Source organism: Mus musculus, chromosome 2, assembly GCF_000001635.26.
Source record: "Mus musculus strain C57BL/6J chromosome 2, GRCm38.p6 C57BL/6J".
In the NCBI taxonomy this organism is placed as follows: Eukaryota; Metazoa; Chordata; class Mammalia; order Rodentia; family Muridae; genus Mus; species Mus musculus.
In genome coordinates this window covers 91,475,436-91,497,184 of record NC_000068.7, presented here as the reverse complement: position 1 = coordinate 91,497,184, position 21,749 = coordinate 91,475,436, and the positions used below count along the sequence as shown (strand labels likewise).

Below are 21,749 nucleotides of genomic sequence, written 5' to 3'. Positions count from 1 at the left end.
GTAAACACATTCTGGGAGCTGCTTTTCTACCAGTCCCTTCTAGACTGGAACTCTTTCCCGCTAGACATGAACTTACCCCTTTCTGGGGAAAACAGCAATGGCCCGGGGCTCGTCTAGACTGTTGTTGATTAGCACTTTGCGACAGGATCCATCTAGCCGAGATGCTTCGATGGTATTTCGGCCGGTATCTGTCCAGTACAGGTTTCTGGCAACCCAGTCCACTGCCAGCCCGTCAGTGGTCTTAAGCCCGTGTCCAATAACAGTCTCCATGTTGCTGCCATTCAGGTCTGCTCGCCTTAGGGACAATGCAGGGCTGCTCGAGTAACCAGACTAACCAGAAATCGTACCCTGAAATTCACTATAAACTCTATAGAGACAGATACAGCATGTTCCTCAGTACCCAGCAATGGTGGGTGCTCAATACAGGCAGATTATCTTAAGACTGTTTCCTTCAAGAGGGTTTGGATGTATAGGGTTTGCCGTAGGACAAATTAAGTCATTCCTAATATATCCTGTGAGGACACAAGAATTGCTACCTGGGGTGATTATTAGACAGGTAGATTGGGGCTGAGAGTGTAGGTCAGTGGTAGAACTCTGGCCCTGGGTTCAGTCTCGAGAGCAAAGCAAAGCAAAGCAAAGCAGAGACAGAAAGGAAAGGTTTGCTAAAACCGATCTGTGCTTTTAAACAGAAACTAATGCACCAGGGACAAGGATTACGTCGTAGTCACCTGGGGGATTTCTCTAAACTGCACACACCACATGAAATCTGAATGCACCCTCAGGAGAACAAAGGCAAAGATTTCTATATCCCATGTAAGAATTTCTGCCATGGTAAGTCTCTAGTATTGACATGATATCATATTCTTGAGTTGTGTTGAAATAAGAAATATAAAGAATAATAAAAGGGGCTGGTGAGATGGCTCAGGGGGTAAGAGCACCCGACTGCTCTTCCAAAGGTCAGAAGTTCAAATCCCAGCAACCACATGGTGGCTCACAACCACCTGTAACAGAGATCTGATGCCCTCTTCTGGTGTGTCTGAAGACAGCTACAGTGTACTTACATATAATAAATAAATAAATCTTTAAAAAAAAAGAATAATAAAAATAATAGCAAAAAAAAAGTCACTCAAAATATCCAGGTAAAGCAATATAAAACTTAATGTTGGGCTAAGGTCCCTATGCCACAATATAGCTTCTAACTTTTCACCTGCCTTAGAGGGCTCTTAGAGTCCCCTCAGGGCCTGACACTAGTGTGGAAGCTCCAGGTTCCCAACTTGGCATCATGTTTGTTTGTTTAACATACCAGGTTTCTGTGATACATACACAGACACACACAGAGACACACACATACTCACAGACACAGACAGACACACACACAGACACAGACAGACACACACACACACACACAGAGACACACACATACTCACAGACACAGACAGACACACACACAGACACAGACAGACACACAGAGACAGACACACAGAGACAGACACACATACAGACACAGACACACAGACACACACACATACACATACATACACACACGTTTTTGAGATGTCTCACACAGCGCAGCCCAGGCCTCGAGCTAGCTCATTATATAGCCAAAGATGGCCTTGAACTTGAACTTGTGATCTTTCTACCTCAAGCGATCACTTCCGGCTCTGCTGAGACCCCCACCCCCCCACCCCCCAGTGCTTTCACTTTCAGAGTGCACTTCCCGAGCACTCTGAGCTGCATCCTGTTTATTGTTTTTGAGACAGAAGGTTGCTACATTGTCCAGGCTGATCGTCAACCCAAGCCATCCTGCCTCGGCCTCCTAAGGGCTGAGATTGTAGGTGGGGAACCATGGTAAGCAACTCTGCTCTTACTCTTTTGAGACTGGACCTTGCCTATGAGGCCTCTAACTATCGATCTTCCAATCTCAGGCCCCTGAGTAGCTTTACAGTCACCAAAACAGCAAACAAGCAATGTAAGTGTGGACCACTGTGAAGTGGTCAGAAATCTAACTCCATGTCAAACGGCCAAGCCATCCAGTCCGCTTATTCGTCAATAGAGAATGTAACCTCACACATGACTGCTCAGGATCAGGTCTGTGTCCCCCACCTGTTCCAGTGCCACTCATACCTGATAACATCCAGGAACACATCTGTGTAATAGACCTTTCCATGCACACTGTCATAGTCTAGGGAGATGACATTGTTGAGCCCAGGAACAGGAACGTGCACGTCTGTGTGGTCATCGGTGTCCAGTGAGATACGGCGAATAGAGCCTCGGCTAGAGAAGAGCAGGTAGGTTTCTGGAGAGGGGTCACAGGTCTTCCTGTCTCCCTTCAGCTGAATGCCAGTGGGACAGGCACAGGAGAAACCAGAAGGCCGAGGTAAACAGAGGTGGGAACAGCCGCCATTTCTTGAGCCACATTTATTAAAACCTGGTGAAAGAGGAGCATCAAGCATTCACAACCAGCCTAGGAGGCTAGAGTGTTCACACCCAACCTGAGAGGCTAGAGTGTTCACACCCAGCCTGGGGGACTAGAGCATTCACACCCACCCTAGGTGGCTAGAGCTTTCACACCCAGCTTGGGAGGCTAGAGTGTTCACACCCAGCCTGGGAGACTAGAGCTTTCATACCCAGCCTGTGGAGGCTAGCAATCGCTCATAAAGGACCTAGTCTCTATGGGTAACTTACTGCTCTTAGTGACAAGAGTCAGTGTTTGGCAGAAATGAGGTAGAGCAAATGTCTCTGAGAGCTCTTTGTAGGTAGCAGCACCGAAGACCTGTGGAGTACCAACCATACCTAGAGGGACAAAAGACTTATCCCAGAAGTGGAGCTTAGGAAGTCTCTCTGTCTGAAAGTAACTCTGTGCTCTGGCTATATTCTGCTGTCGTGATAGCCCCAGAAATCCGGTGGCTCTGAGTCAAGAATCCTAGGATCTTCTCACCCAGTGGCTGTGCCCGGTCAACAGCTTGGATGTCCATGAGGCCTGGCAGGTTGGACCTCACAAGGATGACATTGCTGCCAGTACTCTTGTCGGCCCGGTGGATGCTGCGGGTCTGCCAGTCAGTCCAGTAGATATAGGAGTCAAGCAGAGTGAGGCCATATGGGTGCTGGACTGGTGACACCAGTGTATGCCGATTAGCGCCATTCAGGTCTGCCACCTCAATTCTCTGTGGAGGAGATTGAGCGGAGGTGGCTCTTAGTCCACCAGGGGCCTTCACTAAAGATCCTGAACAGCTCTCTTCCATCTTCCCAGGCTTCTGGGAAGCAGGGGCAGGGCTCTCACCTCAGTATGGGCATCAGCCCACAGCAGTTGGGAACTGGTCTTGTCCACAGTCAGTCCATTGGGCCACCCTAGGTTGTTGTTGATGAGCACAGTACGGTCTGAGCCATCCATTCCGGAACGCTCTAATTTGGCGTTCTCCCCCCAGTCTGTCCAGTACATGAACCTGATGGAGGAAGTGGAACAGCTGGTTATTCTAATAGCTCCCATAGTCTGCAAATACCTGCAGTGCGTCGAACATACTGTGGCGTTCCTATGGTGCGCCAAACACTTCACACACATTATTAGCTCACCCTCGCAAGGGTGGGTGACAAAGTGTACATTTTACTGTCTCTTGCTTGACAGGGGAAGAAGCTGATAAGGATCAGAGATTTTAAACATTGCATCCAAAGTGAAGAAGCTAATACACATGGGAGAATTGGAATTTTGGTCTCTGTGTGTGTCCTCGTGCATGCAGGTACATGGTGTGTGTGTGCATGCAGGTGCATGCCATGCGAGTGCACGTGAGGCTTGAGGCCAGAGATGGATGGTCCCCATTCACTTTCTACTTTAGATTTATTATTCATTTAATGTATGAGTACACTATAGCTGTCTTCAGACACACACCAGAAGAGGGCATCAGCTCCCATTATAGACGGCTGTGAACCACCATGTGGTTGCTGGGAATTGAACTCAGGACCTCTGGAAGAGCAGTCAGTGCTCTTTAACTGCTGAGCCATCTCTCCAACCCTCTACCTTATTATTATTATTATTTTAACATAGGATCTTTTGCTGAACCTGGGGCCCATTGGTCCAGCAAGCCTAGCTGGCCAGCAATCTCCGGGCTCCTCCTATTTCTGCCTCTCCAGTATTAGGATCATAGGCACTTATCACTGTACCTAGCTTTCTATTTGGGTACTGAGATTCCAAACTTGGGTCTTCATGCTTGTGTGGCAAGCACTTTACTAAGTGATGGATTTCCCCGGCTCTTGCATCCTGTCTACTGATGGCAAGGCTCATGCTTTAACGCTGTACACTACATTGACACAATGAAAGAAGCTGCCAGGGAGTGGAACAGTCCGGGGTCAGGGGTCAGCCTTCGTGACCTACAGGGTTCACAGTGCTCCTATGCTTCATGGTCATTTCCGCTGTGCACACCTTCACCTATCCATAGTCTCGGCTAAGCTTGGTCCACTCAGAGTGATAAAGCCAGCTCTCACCCCATTTCATGGTATAATACAATGGCCCGGGGACTGTCAAGGTTCTGCCACACCAACACTTTCCGCATAGACCCATCCAGGTTGCCAACTTCAATCCGATTCGTTCCTGTGTCTGTCCAGTACACTTTCCGGCCGATGGCATCCACTGCAAGCCCGTCTGTGGTCTGCAGACCTGCAGGATGTCGGAAGAGCACACTGACTCCTGCCTTAAGACAGATGGGATATTTCCCAGCTCTTTAGCCAGACAGGTGGCCCTCGGGTTGGGAGGAAGGCTCACCTGTAGTGATGATGTCCTCATGCTGTGAGCCATCCAGGCTGGCACGGCTGATCCTGTGCAGCGTGCTGTCAGACCAGTACACTTTTCCTGAGAGGGAAGGCTTGACTCAACCCAGGTCCTGCCTGCCCACAGAGGCACCCACAACTGACTCAGAGCCTGAGACACTGGGACAGGCAAAGAGGGGAAATGGATCCAAGTGGGGAGATGTCACAGCAGGGCCGCTCTTGGCAGTGACAGCAGGAACAGAAGGCAAAGGTGGAGGAAGAAAGGACACTGATGGCTTTTGATCAGGCACAGAAATATAGATGAGAACAAGAGTCACACACACACACACCTTCCAGCGGATCCACTCCAATGGCGATGGTGTTCTTCATGGTCATGTTGATGGGTACCACCACATCAGCAAAATAAGGGATATCCAAGGAGACCATGCGAACATCAATCCTCCTGGCGAAGATGAGGAAACTGTTCATGCCTGCCCAGGTGGAGAGAGAAGGAGGGAGGACAGTCACTCTAGCAGAGACACTAAGAGGAATTGGAGGCAGGCTAACTGAAGTCCAATACTATATTGGTCTGGTGGTATGAGCCTAGGCAAATTACTGAAGTTATTTAAGCCTGGTCTATATAATGGGGTTAATAACAGGATAACTATAAGAAAGAAAAGAAATTGTATAAATACATAAAGTACTGAGCACTAGGCTTTGCACGTATGTATAAATGGTACTTCCTTTTTGGGTGTTAGGAGAGCTTGAAAAGGGGCCTCATATGGCCTAGACTGGCCTTGACATCACTGTGTGGATGAGGAGGGTCCTCAACTCCTAATTCTCCCAAGGGCTGGGATCATAGGTGTATATCACCCTGCCCGGCTCACCTCTTCATTTATTCTATGGAAAGAGGTGTGGCAAGATGACTCAGTGGGTGAAGATGCTTGCAATTAGCCTGATGACCTGAATTCAGTCTCCAGGACCCATTTGATAGAAGGAGAAAACAGACTACCTTATGTTATCCTCTGACAGACAGACAGACAGAGACACACACCACACACACACACACACACACACACAAACACAATTAAAAAACAGGAGTGGAACAGAAAGCAGTATCATAGCAGCAGCACTCTTGGAAGGACCCTTTTATCATAAAGCTTAAGAAGTGGAGAATAGGGTCCCAGAAAGCTTCATTCACCAGCTGAGAGGCATTCAGATTCTTTATGAGGTTAGAGTCCAAGCCTCCCACACAGTAGCCCTAGGAGAAACCTGGACCCCTAACATCTGAGCAGCTAGGCCTTACTTCTGGGGTCCTCCCATAAGAATGACACACAGGTCTATGCTCACAAAAGTGGCACATCTAAGAAAGAGAGGGTACCAAACCATTGTAGATAGGACACATTTCTTACATTTATTTCACCAAGTTTCTCCAAAGGAGTGTCCTGTTCTAAACAAATTATTGTATTGTAACTTTGCAACAGGCGAGAGTGTTGAGACAGGACAGTCTCGCTGCTATCCAAGAAGACCACAAGAAACGACGGAACCTGATCTCCATCCTGTCTACCTGCTCCTTCTCCTAAAAGCCCTCACTCTTCCACAGATTCTCTGACCATATCAGAGGATTCCTGCAGAGGAGGGGCAGCCCCTTTCCACCCACACAGACCATGCTTTGACTCACCTGGTGAGCATGTCTTGCCATCTCGTAGCAGGTTGATACCTGTGGGGCAGGTGCAGCTGAAGCCGCTCGGATTTGGGGACCTGAGACACAAATGGCTGCAGCCGCCATTCTCCACGGCACACAGCGTCGTCACTATAGAGGGAGAGGGAGCTTTCAATGGGGGCAGCTAGGGAATGGAAAGGTTGAGGGAGAAGCCAGCAGCTGCTGCTGGCTGCTTACCTGGAGGCCTCTGGCGGTGGAAGACATGAATGTCCATGAGGTTCTCCAGGTTCTCCTGCAGAGTCTCCCGGTCTAGCCCAGTCAGCCGGTCAGCACTTTGTATACTCTTGGTCTGCCAGTCAGTCCAATAGATGCGCTGTCCATATAGAGTCAGCCCAAAAGGGTGGGGGAGCTGGCTTCCAATTAGTACCTGGAAGGCCCCAACACTTGCATCACGAAACAGTACAGGGATGAGGCAGGAGCTTAGCAAAGTGCTAGGAAGCAAGTTCCTGTGACCTAGAGCTTGTCTCTCAGCTCGTGTCTGCCAGCGTGTGTTAACACCTATTTAAGTGCTGTGTGGCTACTGGAAAATGGCACTTGCATATCTCCAGTGTAGACACACACACAGCTTTATAGAGGATGCCACCTTGACCAAGCAATCAAAATAGATACCATAAGAAAGGGATTTTTCCTTTTTGAAAATGGAAAGACTGGCCAGCAAGGTGTCTCAGGGAGTAAAGAGGCTTGCCACCAAATATGGCGATCTGAGTTCAATCTCTGGACTCCATGTGGTAGAAGGAGAAAACCAATTCCTACAAACTGTCTTCTGACCTCCATGCATGCACTGTAGTGCACACAAACTAAATAAATGGTTTTGTTTTAAACAGAAAGGTTAGGAAAGTCTGAGGAAGAAACAAGATTAGAAGTTAAAGAGACATGATTATGAGCTGGGCATGTTGGTACAGGCCTATTGTCCCAGAACTGAGCAGGACCAGACAGGAGGATTGCCCAGGTTTGAGGCCAGCTTGGGCTATATAGCAAGGCCCTGTCATATAGCAAGGCCCCAGGGAGGCTGGGGTGGGGGGCAGGGTCAGTAAATGCAATGAGTGATTCTGGATTAGATATTGGAGTAAAAGAGAAAAAAATTAAAATTATTAAAAGGCATTATTGAAGAAATTGGAAATGAATTTAAACACAGACTGTGAGTTGCACAGTAATATCATGTTAACATTAATTTCATTGTTCTTTTGTTTGTTTTTCAGTGTGTGTGATATCTGTGTGGGTACAATCGATGTGCCTGTGTGAAAGTCAGAGGATAAACTCATGTACGTGTCTTCACCTTCCACCAGTCTCTGTTGTTTTTCTGCTGTGTATGCCAAGATAGCAGGCTTCTGAGCTTCTGGGATTCTCGTGTCTCTGCCTCCCGACTTCCCTTGGGAGTCCTAGGATAACAGATATTCGTGCTACTCTGTACAGAGTTTATGTGGACGGACACGGGAATTCGAACTCAGGTCCTCGTGCTTCTGTGGCCAGTGATTTTTACCTACTGTGCTTTCTCCAGGCTCAGTTTTACCATATAAGGTTCTTAAGAAATACGCGCTGGGAAAATATTGCAACTGTGGCAGAATGTTTCCAATTTAATCTCAGATGATTCAGAAAAATAATTGTGTGTGTGCATGTTCATATTTGTGTATGTTTGTATGTGTGTGGAGAGAGAGGAGGGGAGGAGGGAAGGAGGAAGGGGGAAAAGAACAAAGAGAATGGTACGGGAAATGTGGCAAAATATTATTCCTCTTATGCTCTTGCAATTTTCCTGAAAGTTGGAAAGGATAACAAAATAAACAACGGCAAAAGAGAGGCAGCCCAGTCATTGGCCAGGTACAAAGTAGGTGATTGATTACCATCAGTTGCTATGGAGATTAAGAAAGCCTCTGTGTGTGTGTGTCCAGCCCACTGTCCACCCTAATTCCTAATAAGCTTGAATCGTCAACCAGCAGCCCCATGTCCCCTGGAGCTACAGTCTTAGACAAACAGCATCTGTCCCATGCTGGCCCCATAACTTCTGGGTCCCCCTAGCTCCTGTCAGCCACCAGCCAGAGGATGCTTCCCTGGAGGCTTCCAGAGCAGGGCAAGATGTTCTAGTGGCACCTTTACCTTCCTCTTGCTGCCATCCAGCCCAGCAAATTCAATAGTCTTCATGCCGGCATCCGCCCAGTACAGCCGCTGAGAGCCGTAGTCAATAGCCAATCCATTAGGCCAGGTCAGGTTCGAAGAGATGATGACTTGTCGGCTGGAGGCGTCCATGCCAGCCCGTTCAATCTTGGGACTTGCACCCCAGTCAGTCCAATACATGTACCTGGATAAAAGCAAAGGGGCTTTTAGACTTCCAAGCTTATGTGAGTGAGGTGGAGGGTCAATCCACAGCACGGAAGAAATACCGATGAGGGTGCAGGGTCCTCAAAGGCTTTTAGGGGTTCTGCTCCAAGAGTTACCCTAAGCCTGGACTCAGAGCCGTGTCCCTGAAGGCTTATATCTTCCTTCACTATCAAAAGATACCTCAGAGTCTTATAGATGAGCGGCCACATCTTAAAGTATGTAGCAGAAGAGACCTCCTTAGGTGTGAAGAAAGAAGAGGGAGAGTGAACTCCGCGTGTACTGCTGTGTCCAGAAAACATATTCTCTTGACTACACGCATTAAGTAATTAGGACACGTAAGTTCACAAAATTTTTTGTAACTATGAAGAAGAGCAAGGCAGGACTATATAATCTGGTGAGGAAGCTATGAAGGATATATAGCCAAACTGAAGTATAGCTTTTGTGCAGGGGGGGGCAGTTTGGGGGTTTTGTTTGGTCTGTCTGGTTTATCTGGTTCCCAAACGATGTCACTTTTATAAAACCCAAAGTGTGGCTGCCATCACCACCACCACCACCATCAATATTTGTGGGCATTTAGAGAAAAATATATTTCAGAAAAATATGCTTTAAAGTGCTAACAATGATTATGCTGAAGGTAAGAATTTTGTTTTCTACAAATTTAATAATTTTTTAAAGATTCATTTATTGGCCGGGCGTGGTGGCGCACACCTTTAATCCCAGCACTTGGGAGGCAGAGGCAGGTGGATTTCTGAGTTCGAGGCCAACCTGGTCTACAACGTGAGTTCCAGGACAGCCAGGGCTATACAGAGAAACCCTGTCTCGAAAAACCAAAAAAAAAAAAAAAAAAAAAAAAAGATTTAATTATTTATTATGTATAAAGCTTTCTGCCTGCATTATGTCTGCAGGCCAGAAGAGGGCACCAGATCTCATTACAGATGGTTGTGAGTCACCATGTGGTTGTTGGGAATTGAACTCAGGACCTCTGGAAGAGCAGACAGTGCTCTTAACCTCTGAGCTAAATCTCCAGCCCCTACAAATTTAATATTCTTTAATAATAAAATTGATTTTATAAGCAAACAACAATAAAAAATCTTTTTAAAGAAAATTTAAAATTTAAAAGGTTCTCTTGCCAGAGAGGAGACAGTGATTTCTCGCGCTCCCTCTGCCCTTAGCACATCCACAGATCTGGCCCCTCTCCCTAATCTCCAGATTCCCATCTTGTACCCAGTTCTTGCGGGAGCTGGGGCTCAGAAGGGACAGCACGTACCCGCCCATGGGCTCTACCACTATGTCCCGAGGACGGTCAAGGTTCTCCCAGATGAGCACTGTCCTCATGCTGCCATCTGTGTTGGCCACTTCGATCCTGTCCGTGCCTACCAAGGGATCAGGGAAAAAAAAATTTAATTCCAGGCTTGCTTTTTCCTTCTGGCCCCACTCCTGCCTAGCACAGAGCTCTGTATGCAGTAAATGCTTGGCAAGGATTTTGTAGTGAATACTCAATGGATATTTACTGACTGAAACTATGAGAGAAAATTCAAGGCTGTGGTTAGTTTCACTCCTTGGAACAGCACAAGTTTCTAAACCTTAGGAAGCCCACTCCATCCTATGATTCGAGGAGACAATTCCCCGATCTCAGTGCACACAAAAATGAGGAGAGCTTGTTACAATACAGATTCCTGTGGCTGGATTGATGGCTCAGGGGTTAAGAGTGCTTGCTGCTCTTGCAAATGACACAGGTTCAGTTCCCAACACCCACATTGGGTGGTTCAAGACTGCTTGTAACTAAGTTCCAAGGGATGTGACACCCTAGTCTGGCTTCCATGGGCACCTGTACATACATATCTGGTCTACATACACACACTCAGGCACACACATACACATGAATGGATCTGTAAAGATTTTTCCAATCAATTCCTCAAGATTTTGAGTAAGTCCAGGATCTAAATTTCTCACAACTTCTCAGGACATGCTGATGTTGTTCCAGAAACCACACTTTGAAGAATGCTAGTTTAGAGATATTCTTTTTATCTCCCAAGTCTCTACCCCACTAAGACTCATAGAAAAAAATGCCTATTTTGTCTGGACATTCATGGAACAAAAAACAAAACAAAACAGGTCATAAGTTCATTGTTCAAGATGCCACAAAATATTTACAAGCACCAAGTATAGCACATAAAAGTTGCAATTTAGATAAGAACTAAAGACTCAGAAGACTCAAGACAGCCAGGGTCCCTGTACATACCTGCATCTGTCCAGTAGAGCTTGTTGGTGACCCAATCAATTGCCAGGCCAGCAGGGCTCTCCAAACTGGTATCCACTACCACCTGAGCAGGAAGCAAAGTTTATCACTGTCTGCACTCCTATTCCAGCTCTGGAGCCCAAACTCCACCAACCACAAGGAACGGGAAACACTTCCCCTCCTGGAGGGACTAGATCCGCGCAGCCCTACCTCCTGTCCTGTTCCATCCCACTTGGCCCTGCTGATGGTATCAGTGCTGACATCTGTCCAATACACGTGGTCATCCCGGGAGTCCCAGTCAAGGGCCACAGCACTGCGCACGTCAGCCAGTGGGATGACATCGTCGGACAGGTCCTCTGTGTCGAAGCTGATCCGACGGATGTCCATCCTTCGGGCAAAAAGCAGGAACTTGTCAAGACCTGATCAAAGGCCGAGAGGGGTCTCCTTTTAATGCTCTAAATCCAGTAATGGTGACAGACACAGATGCTCACCTGTGTGACACCTGGTTCAATCACACTTCCTGGGACCTGCTGCCCTTTGCCCCCTACTCTTCACACTGCAGGTGCCCTGCAGCCCAGCTCAGCTTCTCCTCGGGGATTACACGTTAGAGTCCAGTGGGAGCAGAGTTTACTCCACTGCTTAGGCGTCTATCAGCTTCATTCGAACTGTTCTCTCCCCTGACTTCCCTTGGCTGTTTCCAGTGGCGTGGCTGGGCCACTGCCAACTCCCAGGTTACTTCTGAGACCTTTGTCCTATTTCAGGTCTTCTGGTCTTTTGCTTCTCTGAGACAGGGTCTTTCTACAGACTCTTCTCAAACTCCATCCTCCTACCTCAGCCTCCTAAGTGCTGGAATTACAGACATGCTACCGGGCTAAAGTTTCTGTTTCTACTCTGTCATCTAGAATGATCATTCCATCTGCTGTTCTCTTCACAGATTAGCCAATAATGACTGCTCACTAAGTTCCTTCCTTGAAAGGCTCAATGCTCGGTATAGACATGCAGTGTTGTTCTACTCGGTCATAAAGATAAATAAAATTATGACCCTCACAATATAATGAATGGATTTGAAATGTGTTGTCAGTAAGTGAGGTGACCCAGATTCAAAAAGTGAAAACAAGAGAAAAACGTTCTCTCTCATATGTGAATCCTAACTGACAAGGGTTAGAGGCATGTGTGAGTGGCTATGAATGAGGGCAGAGGCTACGAAATTAGATAGAGGATCATGAGGGGGAAATGCTGTTCAGAAAAGGGGGAAGTCAAAGGGCATGTGACCTCAGCAGAAAGGAGACCAAGAGAAGTACAAGGGTATGGGGGCGGGGCTTGTGCAGGGGAATGGGTGAGAAGACGGAGAAACAGGGAAAAAAGAGTTTGCAAATGCCATAATAAACCCTATATTTTGTATGCTAAAAAGAGACAGACAGGGGACTGGAGAGATGGCTCAGAGGTTAAGAGCACTGACTGCTCTTCCAAAGGTCCTGAGTTCAATTCCCAGCAACCATATGGTGGCTCACAACCATCTGTAATGAGATCCGATGCTCTCTTCTGGAGTGTCTTCAGACAGTTACAATGTACTCATTACATATATTAAATAAATAAATAAAATCTTTAAAAAAAAAAAGAGACAGACAGACAGACAAGGAAGGAAGGAGACAAAGAAAAAACAAGGGCAACATCCCATACCAGTGCTTTGTAGTACATGTTATTCTTGCTCCCGTTTTCAGAAGAGCACATGAGGCTAACAGAGATCAGGGAGCATGCTCAGGGCTCAGTGTTGTGTCCCAGAACTGGGGCTCAGGCCTGCTCCAAAGGGAAATTTGGGCACTGCTTTCCACAGCAGCTTTCCCATCCTCTAGGCCTCCTCTGGCTTGTCTAAATATTTTTCCCAGTACAGTTAGCCTTTGCTATGTGCAGGGAATTGTTTCTAAGACGCCCGCAGATACTCAACTCATAGATACTCTGGGCCCTTATATAAAACAGGGTAGCATTTTCATATAACCTGTGCATATCCCACATAATCTAAGTAATCTCTGGATTACTTGTAATCTATATCTACATATCTAACATAATGTATTTGTTTCATATAACCTGTGCATATCCCACATAATCTAAGTAATCTCTGGATTACTTGTAATCTATATCTACATATCTAACATAATGTATTTGTTTGCTTGACACTGAGGATTCAATGTGGAATATAATTCCTATTTAGATGGCTTATATTCTATCCTTCTCTTTTCCAGAAATATGTATGTAAGTCTTTAATCCCAGCACTTGGGAGGCAGAGGCAGGCGGATCTCTAAATTCAAAACCAGCCTGATCTACAGAGCAAGTTCCAAGACAGACAAGGCTATAGTGTTCACAAGTTACAGAGAAACCCTGTCTCTAAGACACAAAGAGTGTCTTGCCTGCATGCACACATGTGTGCCATACGTGTGCCTTGGGCCCTTGAAAGACCAGAGAACGTCATCAGAGGCCCTGGAACCAGAGTGACAGGCGGCTGTGAGCTACTGTGTGGGAAACAGAAACTGAATCTGGATTCTCTGAAAGAGCAGCTGAGCCATCTCCCCAGTGACTCTAATGTGTTCTTGAGATAATAATAACCAAAAGAGCCCATACAGGCCAGCAAGATGGCTCACGTGCCACTCCACCTATCGATCTGAGTTCCAGCTTTAGAACCCACAGGATAAAAGGAGAAAACTCTGATAGGTTGTCCTCTGATCTCATACACACACACACACACACACACACACACACACACACACACATCTATGTAGTGCATCTTTTTAAAGGGTACTACATCTTCAGTACAGACACAGTTTTAAAATTTCCATCCACAGTTGATTAAATGCACAGACAAGAAACCCACAAATATGAAAACCTATGTATATCGATACTCAGAAAGGAGCTTCTGCCTAACTTCCAAATCCCTCTTCCAAGCCTTGATAAATCATTGGGAGAATGTCCCTGGAAGCATTTTGCATCTAAGACAGCAGAAGCAGATGGGCACAAGAAGGCAGGCAGTGGTGGTCACGCCTTTATCCCAGCACTCAGGAGGCAGAGGCAGGCGGAGCTCTTGAGTGTGAGGCCAGCCTGGTCTACAGAGTGAGTTCCAGGACTGCCAGGGCTATACAGAGAAACCCTGACTCAAAAAAAAAAAAAAAAAAAAAAGGCCCAGGAAAAAACATACAGTATGAAACTAGTTCTCAGTATGTATCTGAATGAAACCTCAAAATATTTTCCCCAGTCACTGTTTGGACAGGGCCCAGAGAATCTGATTCTTGCCTCTGTGTATGTCTGTATGTTTGTGAAATTGTATATGAGTATGTGTAAACATGTGTACATGTGGAAGTTGTGCAGCTTCTCCTACATCTTCACCTTATTACTCATTTTGAGACAAGTTCTCTCAGTGAATTCAAACCCCACTGATTGGCTAGACTGGCTGGCTTGTGAGCTTCAGGGATCTGCCTGCCTCCCTATGCACCCAGCTCTGGGGTTAGATAGACACCACCACACCCTAGTCTCCCAATTTCGATTTTAATTAGATTTAAGAGAGTCAGTGGATTATACAGCATGAATACATACATGTTGAATTCGTTGTGACGGATACATAATGAATTAATCCTGCCCTCTTGCTGGTCATGCCCTATGCCTGATCAACAACTCCCTGGACTAGCCTTAGATAAGGTCACCTTTGTGCCGAGATTTCTAGGGCTGACTTTGCAAGGTAAAATTGTCTTGTAGGAGCTCTAAGGAACCAAAGCAGAGATTATGGAAGAGACCAGGGAATCCTATCATCTTTTACTTGGTGGTCACAGATCATCATCTGGGATCCCAGTTGCTCTCTATTCTAACAACACAAACTCTTCTATGGATCAGGCTAAAGGGACAGAAGTTGGAAACCACTGCCCTGCTTTTTAGAGGAACTGGACCTTCTTTCTGCGCAGACAGAAGGCATTCTGCCTGTTGAGGTGAGAGCTAGGTGTTTGTACACTGAATGATGCCTCCAGCTACCACTGGGTTCTAGGTCCTCAGCTTTGACTTGGAAGCCCTCGGTCTCTACAGTCAGTCATGGATTCCTTGAGGAATCTGGCCCTCCCTGCCTGACAAGCCTTCCCTCCAACTCCTCTCACTGCTCCTTCTAACTGTCCCCAAAAGGCACCTCCTCTGAGGCTGGTGTCCCAAACCCACTTACTCTGGGCACAGGCGTGGCTGTTGATCTTGCGGAAGCCGGTGGGGCAGGCACAGGTGTAGTTCTGGCCACTGGGTAGACACAGGTGAGTGCAACCTCCATTGTTGTCCCCACAGCGGTTTTTCCCTGCTCAAAGAGCCCAGAGCAAGATGATCAGGAAAAATGAAACGCTTACAAAGGTAGACCCCACCAGGACAAAGGGTTGGAGGGTTTTCTTCAAGAACTCTGGCAGGGTGGTGGTGGCACACGCCTTTAATCCCAGCCAGCACTTGGGAGGCAAAGGCAGGCAGATTTCTGAGTTCGAGGCCAGCCTGGTCTACAAAAGTGAGCTCCAGGACAGCCAGGGCTATACAGAGAAACCCTGTCTTGAACCCCCCTCCAAAAAAAGAACTCTGTGGGGTGCAGACACCAAACCTAAACATTAGTGTTGATGCCAAGAAGTGCTTGCTGACAGGAGCCTGATACAGCTGTCTCCTGAGAGGCTCTGTCAGTTCCTGACCAATACAGATGTGGATGTTTGCAGCCAACCATTGGACTGAGCCCAGGGACCCCAATGGAGGAGTTAGGGGAAGGACTGAAGGAACTGAAGGGGCCATCTCTGGCATCAGTGGAAGGGGAGGCACTTGGTCTTGTGAAGGCTCCATGCCCCAGTGTGGAGGAATGCTAGGATGATGAGGTAGGAGTGGATGGGTGGGGGAGCACCCTCATAGAAGTGTTGTAAGGGGGGATGGGATAAGGGGTTTGCAGAGTGGAAACCAGGAAAAGGGATAACATTTGAAATGAAAACAAATTAGTCTATTAAAAAAAGAAAAAACCAACTCTGTGGGATTAATTTCGATATCTTTTCCAGATGTGAATACGAGTACCTGTAAATGTTTGCATTTTATGGAAAAAGCCAGATGAGTCCTGATGTTGTACTACCCTAAATGTCCAGCAGAGAGAGCAAGTAGCCCATGTTAATGCCAGCTCTGGACTTCCCTGACTGGAATTCACTGTATCTGTAACAAGTGCAAGGCGGATTCTCAAGAGGCACCAGCAGCCACATCACTGGTGACAAATCTAGCTCACTTGATGTGACTTTTTTTTTTTTTTTTTTTTTTTTTTTTTTTTTTACCTGCGGGCTGGCGCTGGGGGTGCAAGGTATGAATGTCCATAGGAAAGTGGAGCTTGTTGCGAATGATTTCCTGGTTCTTCCCCGTAAACTTGTTGGCACTATTGATGCTCTTGGTGTGCCAGTCTGTCCAATACAAGCTGTCTTCAAACACTGTGATGGCAAAGGGATGTGGGAGGCCTGGAGACAGTCCAAAAAGACCTTAGTCCAGACATGGCCTGCCATGGCCCCTGAGCCCAGCCAGACCTGGCAGCCACACACATCTCACCCTCTGCCAAGGCTCCTGGGGGCAGGATTGGGGAAGGAGCAGAGAGATGAAAGACAGCACACCAAAGACCTCACCCTGGCTAATGACAGCCTTGCGGTGACTCCCATCTAGATTGGCCCTCTCGATGACGTGGTGCTTAGCATCCACCCAGTACATGCGGCGACCAGCGTAGTCGATGGTGAGGCCGTTGGGCCAGAAAAGATGAGTGTCAGCAATGATGCGACGCCCAGAGCCGTCCATGCTGGAGGCCTCAATGCGGGGGGTGTTGCCCCAGTCTGTCCAATAAATGGTTCTAGGAAGAAAGGAAGTCAAGAGATGGATGGCGGAGGACTGATGAATGACAGCCACGGTGACGGAACAGGAGACGGCTTTACACGTTGGGTTTCACCCGTTTGCCTGGAAACCATCTCGTTTGTTTATTCATTTGTTTGTGTCTGTTTGTTAGTTTATTATCTATCTATCTATCTATCAATCTATCTATCTATCTATCTATCTATCATCTATCTTTGAGGCAGGGTCTCACTATATAGCCTTGGCTGACCTGGCACTCACTATGTAGACCAGGCTGGCCTGGAACTCACTGTGTAGATCAGGCTGGCCTCAAACTCAGAGCTCCATCTGCTTCACTGAGTACTGGGATTAAAGGCATATGCTACCATGCCCGGCTTTGAAGTATGCTTTTTTCAAAAAAAAAATTTACTTATTTAAAATGCTTCCTCCCTCCCCCCCGTGTTTGAAGACTGAACCCAACGAGTTAAACCCAGAACCTAACGCGAGGCAACTGTTTTATCACAGAGCTGTATCACCAGTTCTGAAGAATGATGTTTTAAGTATCTCGATTGAATTGCCTGGAGACAGAGCATTTGTTCATCAGATTTTTAAAAGTGCCTGCTATGGAAGGGGTGCAACCGGCGCTAGAAACGGAGCAGTGGACAGCAATCCCTGAGCCCGTGAAGACGACGAGAGAGTGCAGTGTATATGTTAGGACACACAGGCTCTTCTTTCTCAGTCTCTTCTGCTGCCTGGCCTGTTCTATGCCCCCTCTCCCTCACACCATACTTCTCAAACAGTTGACATCTAATTGCAGGATCTTGCGAGTCATCCCCTCAAGAGGTGGCATGGAATGTATACAGGCCAGAGGCTAGGAATTTTCATTTCAAGAGACTTCAATGCAGGAGACTTGTCTATTAATTTTTAAAATTATTTCAAATTAATGATATTAATTACCTCAACTACTGGCTGCTTTAAATTAATAATAATTTTTAATTAGCTTCACTCTATGGGCTAATAAAAAAACACTAGGCAGTTCAAACTTACCTAATTAGTATATTTTATTCCATTCAAAATGCTTCATTATTTTAACCTTAGATATTTGTAGGAGCAGTTGTATCTTTATTTAGATCAGGGTCTCAATAGCTTAGGTTGGTCACCAACTCTGTAGCTGAAGTCCCAATCCTTCTGCGGTCACCTCCCGAATATGCCTATTTTATGTTTGCTTTATATGTGTTTGTTTTTAATTTGCCAACCAAGAAATAAATGAAGAGGGAGGGAGTTGGAGAGATGGCTCAGCAATTAAAAGCACTGACTGCTCTTCCAGAGGTCCTGAGTTCAAATCCCAGCAACCATATGGTGGCTCGCAACCATCTGTAATGGGACCAGATGCCCTCTTCTGGTGTGTTTGAAGGGTTTACTTATATATATTCAAAAGAAAAGAAAAGAAACAAAAGAATGAAAGAGAAAAATGAAGGAACACGGAGAGGTTGAGTAAGCCAAGGATGTTCAGCCACACACTACAGACCCAGGACGCAAGGGCATCTGGGTACAGAGTCCATATTGCCAACACTGCTCTGAGGAAGACCCACAGTGCCTGGCCCAGAGGCCTGAGAACAATCCCTGCCTGCTGCAGGAGGGACCTGGAAATTTGAGACACCTACTCACCCCTCCATGGGGTGTAGGGCAATGGCTCTGGGCTTCTCTAGGCTCTGCCATAGCAGCACCTTCCGGTGGGCCCCATCCAGATTAGCCACCTCAATCCTCGACGTCCCAGAGTCGGTCCAGTAGAGCTTGTCATGGACCCAATCCACCGCTAGGCCCCCTGGTGAGAGGAGGCAAGGGAAGAGTGTCAGCCATTCACCCTAGGTAGCTCTGCGTCCTGGAAACAAGAGCAGACTCTTACAAGACGTTGCTTCTGAGGCTAGGACCTTGTTGTAACTCTGACACACATCGTCTCTGTGAGCTTGGCACTGAGCTTCCCAGAGTGGGAAGGGAAGTCAAGCAGTTGACCGGGGTCACGCACTTCATCCACACAGAGCTGGGGATGGCCTTGAACTCTGGACGCCCTGGTGCTGTGTGTGGATGGAAATCAGTGCCTTTCATAAGTAGGCAGGTGCTGTCCTACTGAGTTGCAACTCCAGCCCTGGATGCTGCTGACTTCTTAGTCACTTAACCTGCTTGTAGGATAAGCCTGAGGCCACCAGATTAGCTATTGCTTTTTGTATGTGGAGATGGGGGTCTCGTGTATCTCAGCCCGGCTTTAAACTGAATGACCTTGAACTTTTCTGATCCTTTTGCTTCTACCTCTTCAGATGACAGGCAGGCATCATCATGTCTGGTTTATGCAGTGCTTGGGGAATCAAGCTTAGAGCTTTGTGTTCATGCTAAGCAAGCACTCTACCAATTGAGCAGCATTTTCAACTCCTCAGTTGGTTCCTATCTGAGAGTTTCACCCAAGATTTCACTGGAAGAGGCCTTCTGCTTTGTGCACTTTGGAAACACTGGCCCGGCCCCCCCTTTCCGCTGTGTTTTTTTGCACATGGCATTCCAGGCTCTCCACTCAGGGCCTTGTTTTCCTACCTGGGCTCTCTAGCCCAGTAGACACCACCTCCTCTACATTGCTGCCATTAAGGTTGGCACGGAGGATGCGGTCCAGGGTGACATCCGACCAGAAGACCAGCTCCCGCCGGTGATGAAAGTCGAGGGCAATGGCGTTCTCCAGGTTGTTCAGTAGCAGCGTGTACTCGGAGCGGTGCGGGAGCACCTGCCGGATGTCGATACGATTGGCAAACAGTAGCACAGGTTCTGGCCCTGGACACAGCATAGAAATAGGACCCACTGGGCCTCAGAGCCACAGATACCCATCAGCATGCACCCTCAGGGCCTCAGCTCATAGCTGGGGCCCTTTGCCCACTAGAGCATGTCCCAAGCTGCTGAAATTTGGACTAGAACACTAGAATCCTTTCTAACCCCAAACCCAATCGCCTTTCACTTGGCGCCCAGATTGCAATTTGCAAAAAAATCAGTCTACATCTTAGCAAATCCCTCAGCTCTAACACCTGGCTTTTGTCTGTTCCGCCCACCCAGGCAAGTGCCAACCCTCCTTACCCAGAGCTTTGCAGCTGCGCCGATCGGGCCGTAGCTCATACCCTGCTTCACACCAGCACTGGAAAGCCCCTTCAGTGTTTGTGCAGCCCTGGCTGCAGTACCCCTCCTCAGCACATTCGTTTACATCTGTGGATACCAGGCAGGGTGAGGAAGCCTGCCTACAACCATCTTCCCACACACTCCTAAGCCACCCCATTGTCTCCCTGGTCACAGCTCCATATCCCCATCCACTGCCACAGCCAGGAGGGAAACTGTGTAACCAGTGGTTCGGGCTTTGAGGTCATGGAGTCTCAGATTTCAAACTCCAACTCGGCTGCTTACTATCTGTGTGGCTTTGGGTAAATTACCTATACTCTCTGCACTTCTGTTTCCCTATCTGCAAAATGAGAGAAATGATCCCTACTTCCCAGGGTCAGTGTAACGATGAGTCAAGGTCACACCCATCTGATATGTCACCCAGCTTCCCTCCCCTCCTTCCCCCCACCCCCAACAGGCCCCAGCTCACCCTGGCACGTTCTCCCATCCTCTGTGAGCCGGTAGCCTGTGTGGCAGGTACACTGCACTGCCCCTCGCACCATCTGACACTTCTGGGCACAGCCACCGTTGTTAACATTGCAGTTCTCCTCACCCGTCCGGGGCCCTGTGACAGCCAAGCCAGAGTTGGGAGCCGAGCCCAGAATCCACCCCCGTCCAGCCAACTTGGCATTCCACCTGGACCACGAAGAACAGCTCCCAAAAACTGTGAGAGTCCCAAGGGAGGCCTCCCTTTGAACCCTAGGGGTGGGGCTCAGCCACAAACCACGGGCAGGGCCCACCCGCTAGAGACACTCACGACAGTTCTGCTGTGGACTTTCGTCACTGCTGTCACCGCAGTCGTTGATCCCGTTGCACAGCTTCCTCTGCCCAATACAGCGCCCGTTCCAACACAGGAACTGGTCAGAGGCGCACTGGGGGCTTCCTAGAAAGAGAGGGAGGAGGGGGAGAGTCAGGTCACAGGAGGGCAGGGCTTGAGTCCACAAGGGACAGGAGCCTGTCATTTTCTAGGGTAAAGTGGAGCCAGCTGAGCGTCAAGGTGGGAGGGATGGGGTCCGAGGCAGGAAACAGCTCAGACAAGGCTGGTTGAGTGTCTGAGTTTGTTTTCTCCCTGGGATTCCACGATGGATGAGTGATGGGAACAGAGTCGGAGTGTAGTCTTGTAGTCAGAACCAGGTTTAGCAGGGACTGGTGGGGTGGGCGGGGAGCAGACGCAGAGACTGCCAGTCCTTCCTGCAGAGTGGAAGTAGACACTGGGCTACTGGCTGGACAACAGCCCTTCCTCCCAAGGCCAGATTGGAAGTGAGAATTTGAGCAGCTGCAAAGACTCACAGCCTTGACTCTGTGTTCAAGAACTGTACACAGTTCCTCAGCGCATCTGGATTGTGCATGTGCATGTGTGTGTACGTATGTGATATGTTGTGTGGATGTGTGGTACACGCATGTGACTATGAATATGGGTATGTGTGCCCATACCTGTGTGTGCAGAGGCCAAGGACAATATCTGATAACTTTATCGTTCATTCTCTGTCTTATTGCCTTGAGACAAGGTTTCTCATTGAATCAGGAGCTGGCCATTTGGTGAGGCTGGTTGGTTAATGAGCTTCAGGGGTCTGACTTTCTCTTCCCCCCCCAGCGGTGGTGTTACAGGCACTCACAGCCATACCTAGCTTTTTAACTTGGGTGCTAGGGATTTGAACTTGGGTCCTTGTGCTTGCATAGCAAGTGCTATCTCCCCTGCTCCAACAGCTGGAT

The 21,749-nt window shown here is 47.8% G+C and overlaps 1 protein-coding gene across 4 annotated transcripts in view; it reads right to left on the bottom strand.

Annotated features, from left to right (window-relative positions):
• Positions 1 to 21,749, bottom strand: part of Lrp4 (low density lipoprotein receptor-related protein 4) — a 56,446-nt gene that overhangs the window by 16,717 nt on the left and 17,980 nt on the right. For 3 of the 4 annotated variants that reach the window (XR_374447.4, XR_003952488.1, NM_172668.3), the window contains exons 9-29: positions 20,794 to 20,919; positions 20,467 to 20,601; positions 19,962 to 20,087; positions 19,434 to 19,664; positions 18,519 to 18,675; positions 16,655 to 16,872; positions 16,316 to 16,492; positions 15,205 to 15,327; positions 11,223 to 11,431; positions 11,016 to 11,097; positions 10,041 to 10,146; positions 8,552 to 8,753; positions 6,638 to 6,827; positions 6,419 to 6,550; positions 5,088 to 5,228; positions 4,754 to 4,840; positions 4,477 to 4,648; positions 3,281 to 3,443; positions 2,939 to 3,164; positions 2,125 to 2,428; positions 77 to 295 (exon numbers count right to left, since the gene is read on the bottom strand). Coding sequence is in view for 2 of the 4 variants with exons in the window: in NM_172668.3 (NP_766256.3) it covers positions 77 to 295; positions 2,125 to 2,428; positions 2,939 to 3,164; positions 3,281 to 3,443; positions 4,477 to 4,648; positions 4,754 to 4,840; positions 5,088 to 5,228; positions 6,419 to 6,550; positions 6,638 to 6,827; positions 8,552 to 8,753; positions 10,041 to 10,146; positions 11,016 to 11,097; positions 11,223 to 11,431; positions 15,205 to 15,327; positions 16,316 to 16,492; positions 16,655 to 16,872; positions 18,519 to 18,675; positions 19,434 to 19,664; positions 19,962 to 20,087; positions 20,467 to 20,601; positions 20,794 to 20,919 (3,526 nt within the window). In the remaining 2 variants the exon portion in view is untranslated. Of the gene's footprint in view, positions 1 to 76; positions 296 to 2,124; positions 2,429 to 2,938; positions 3,165 to 3,280; positions 3,444 to 4,476; positions 4,649 to 4,753; positions 4,841 to 5,087; positions 5,229 to 6,418; positions 6,551 to 6,637; positions 6,828 to 8,551; positions 8,754 to 10,040; positions 10,147 to 11,015; positions 11,098 to 11,222; positions 11,432 to 15,204; positions 15,328 to 16,315; positions 16,493 to 16,654; positions 16,873 to 17,897; positions 19,665 to 19,961; positions 20,088 to 20,466; positions 20,602 to 20,793; positions 20,920 to 21,749 lie in introns of those variants that run through there. The other variant, NM_001145857.1, reaches the window with a different exon arrangement.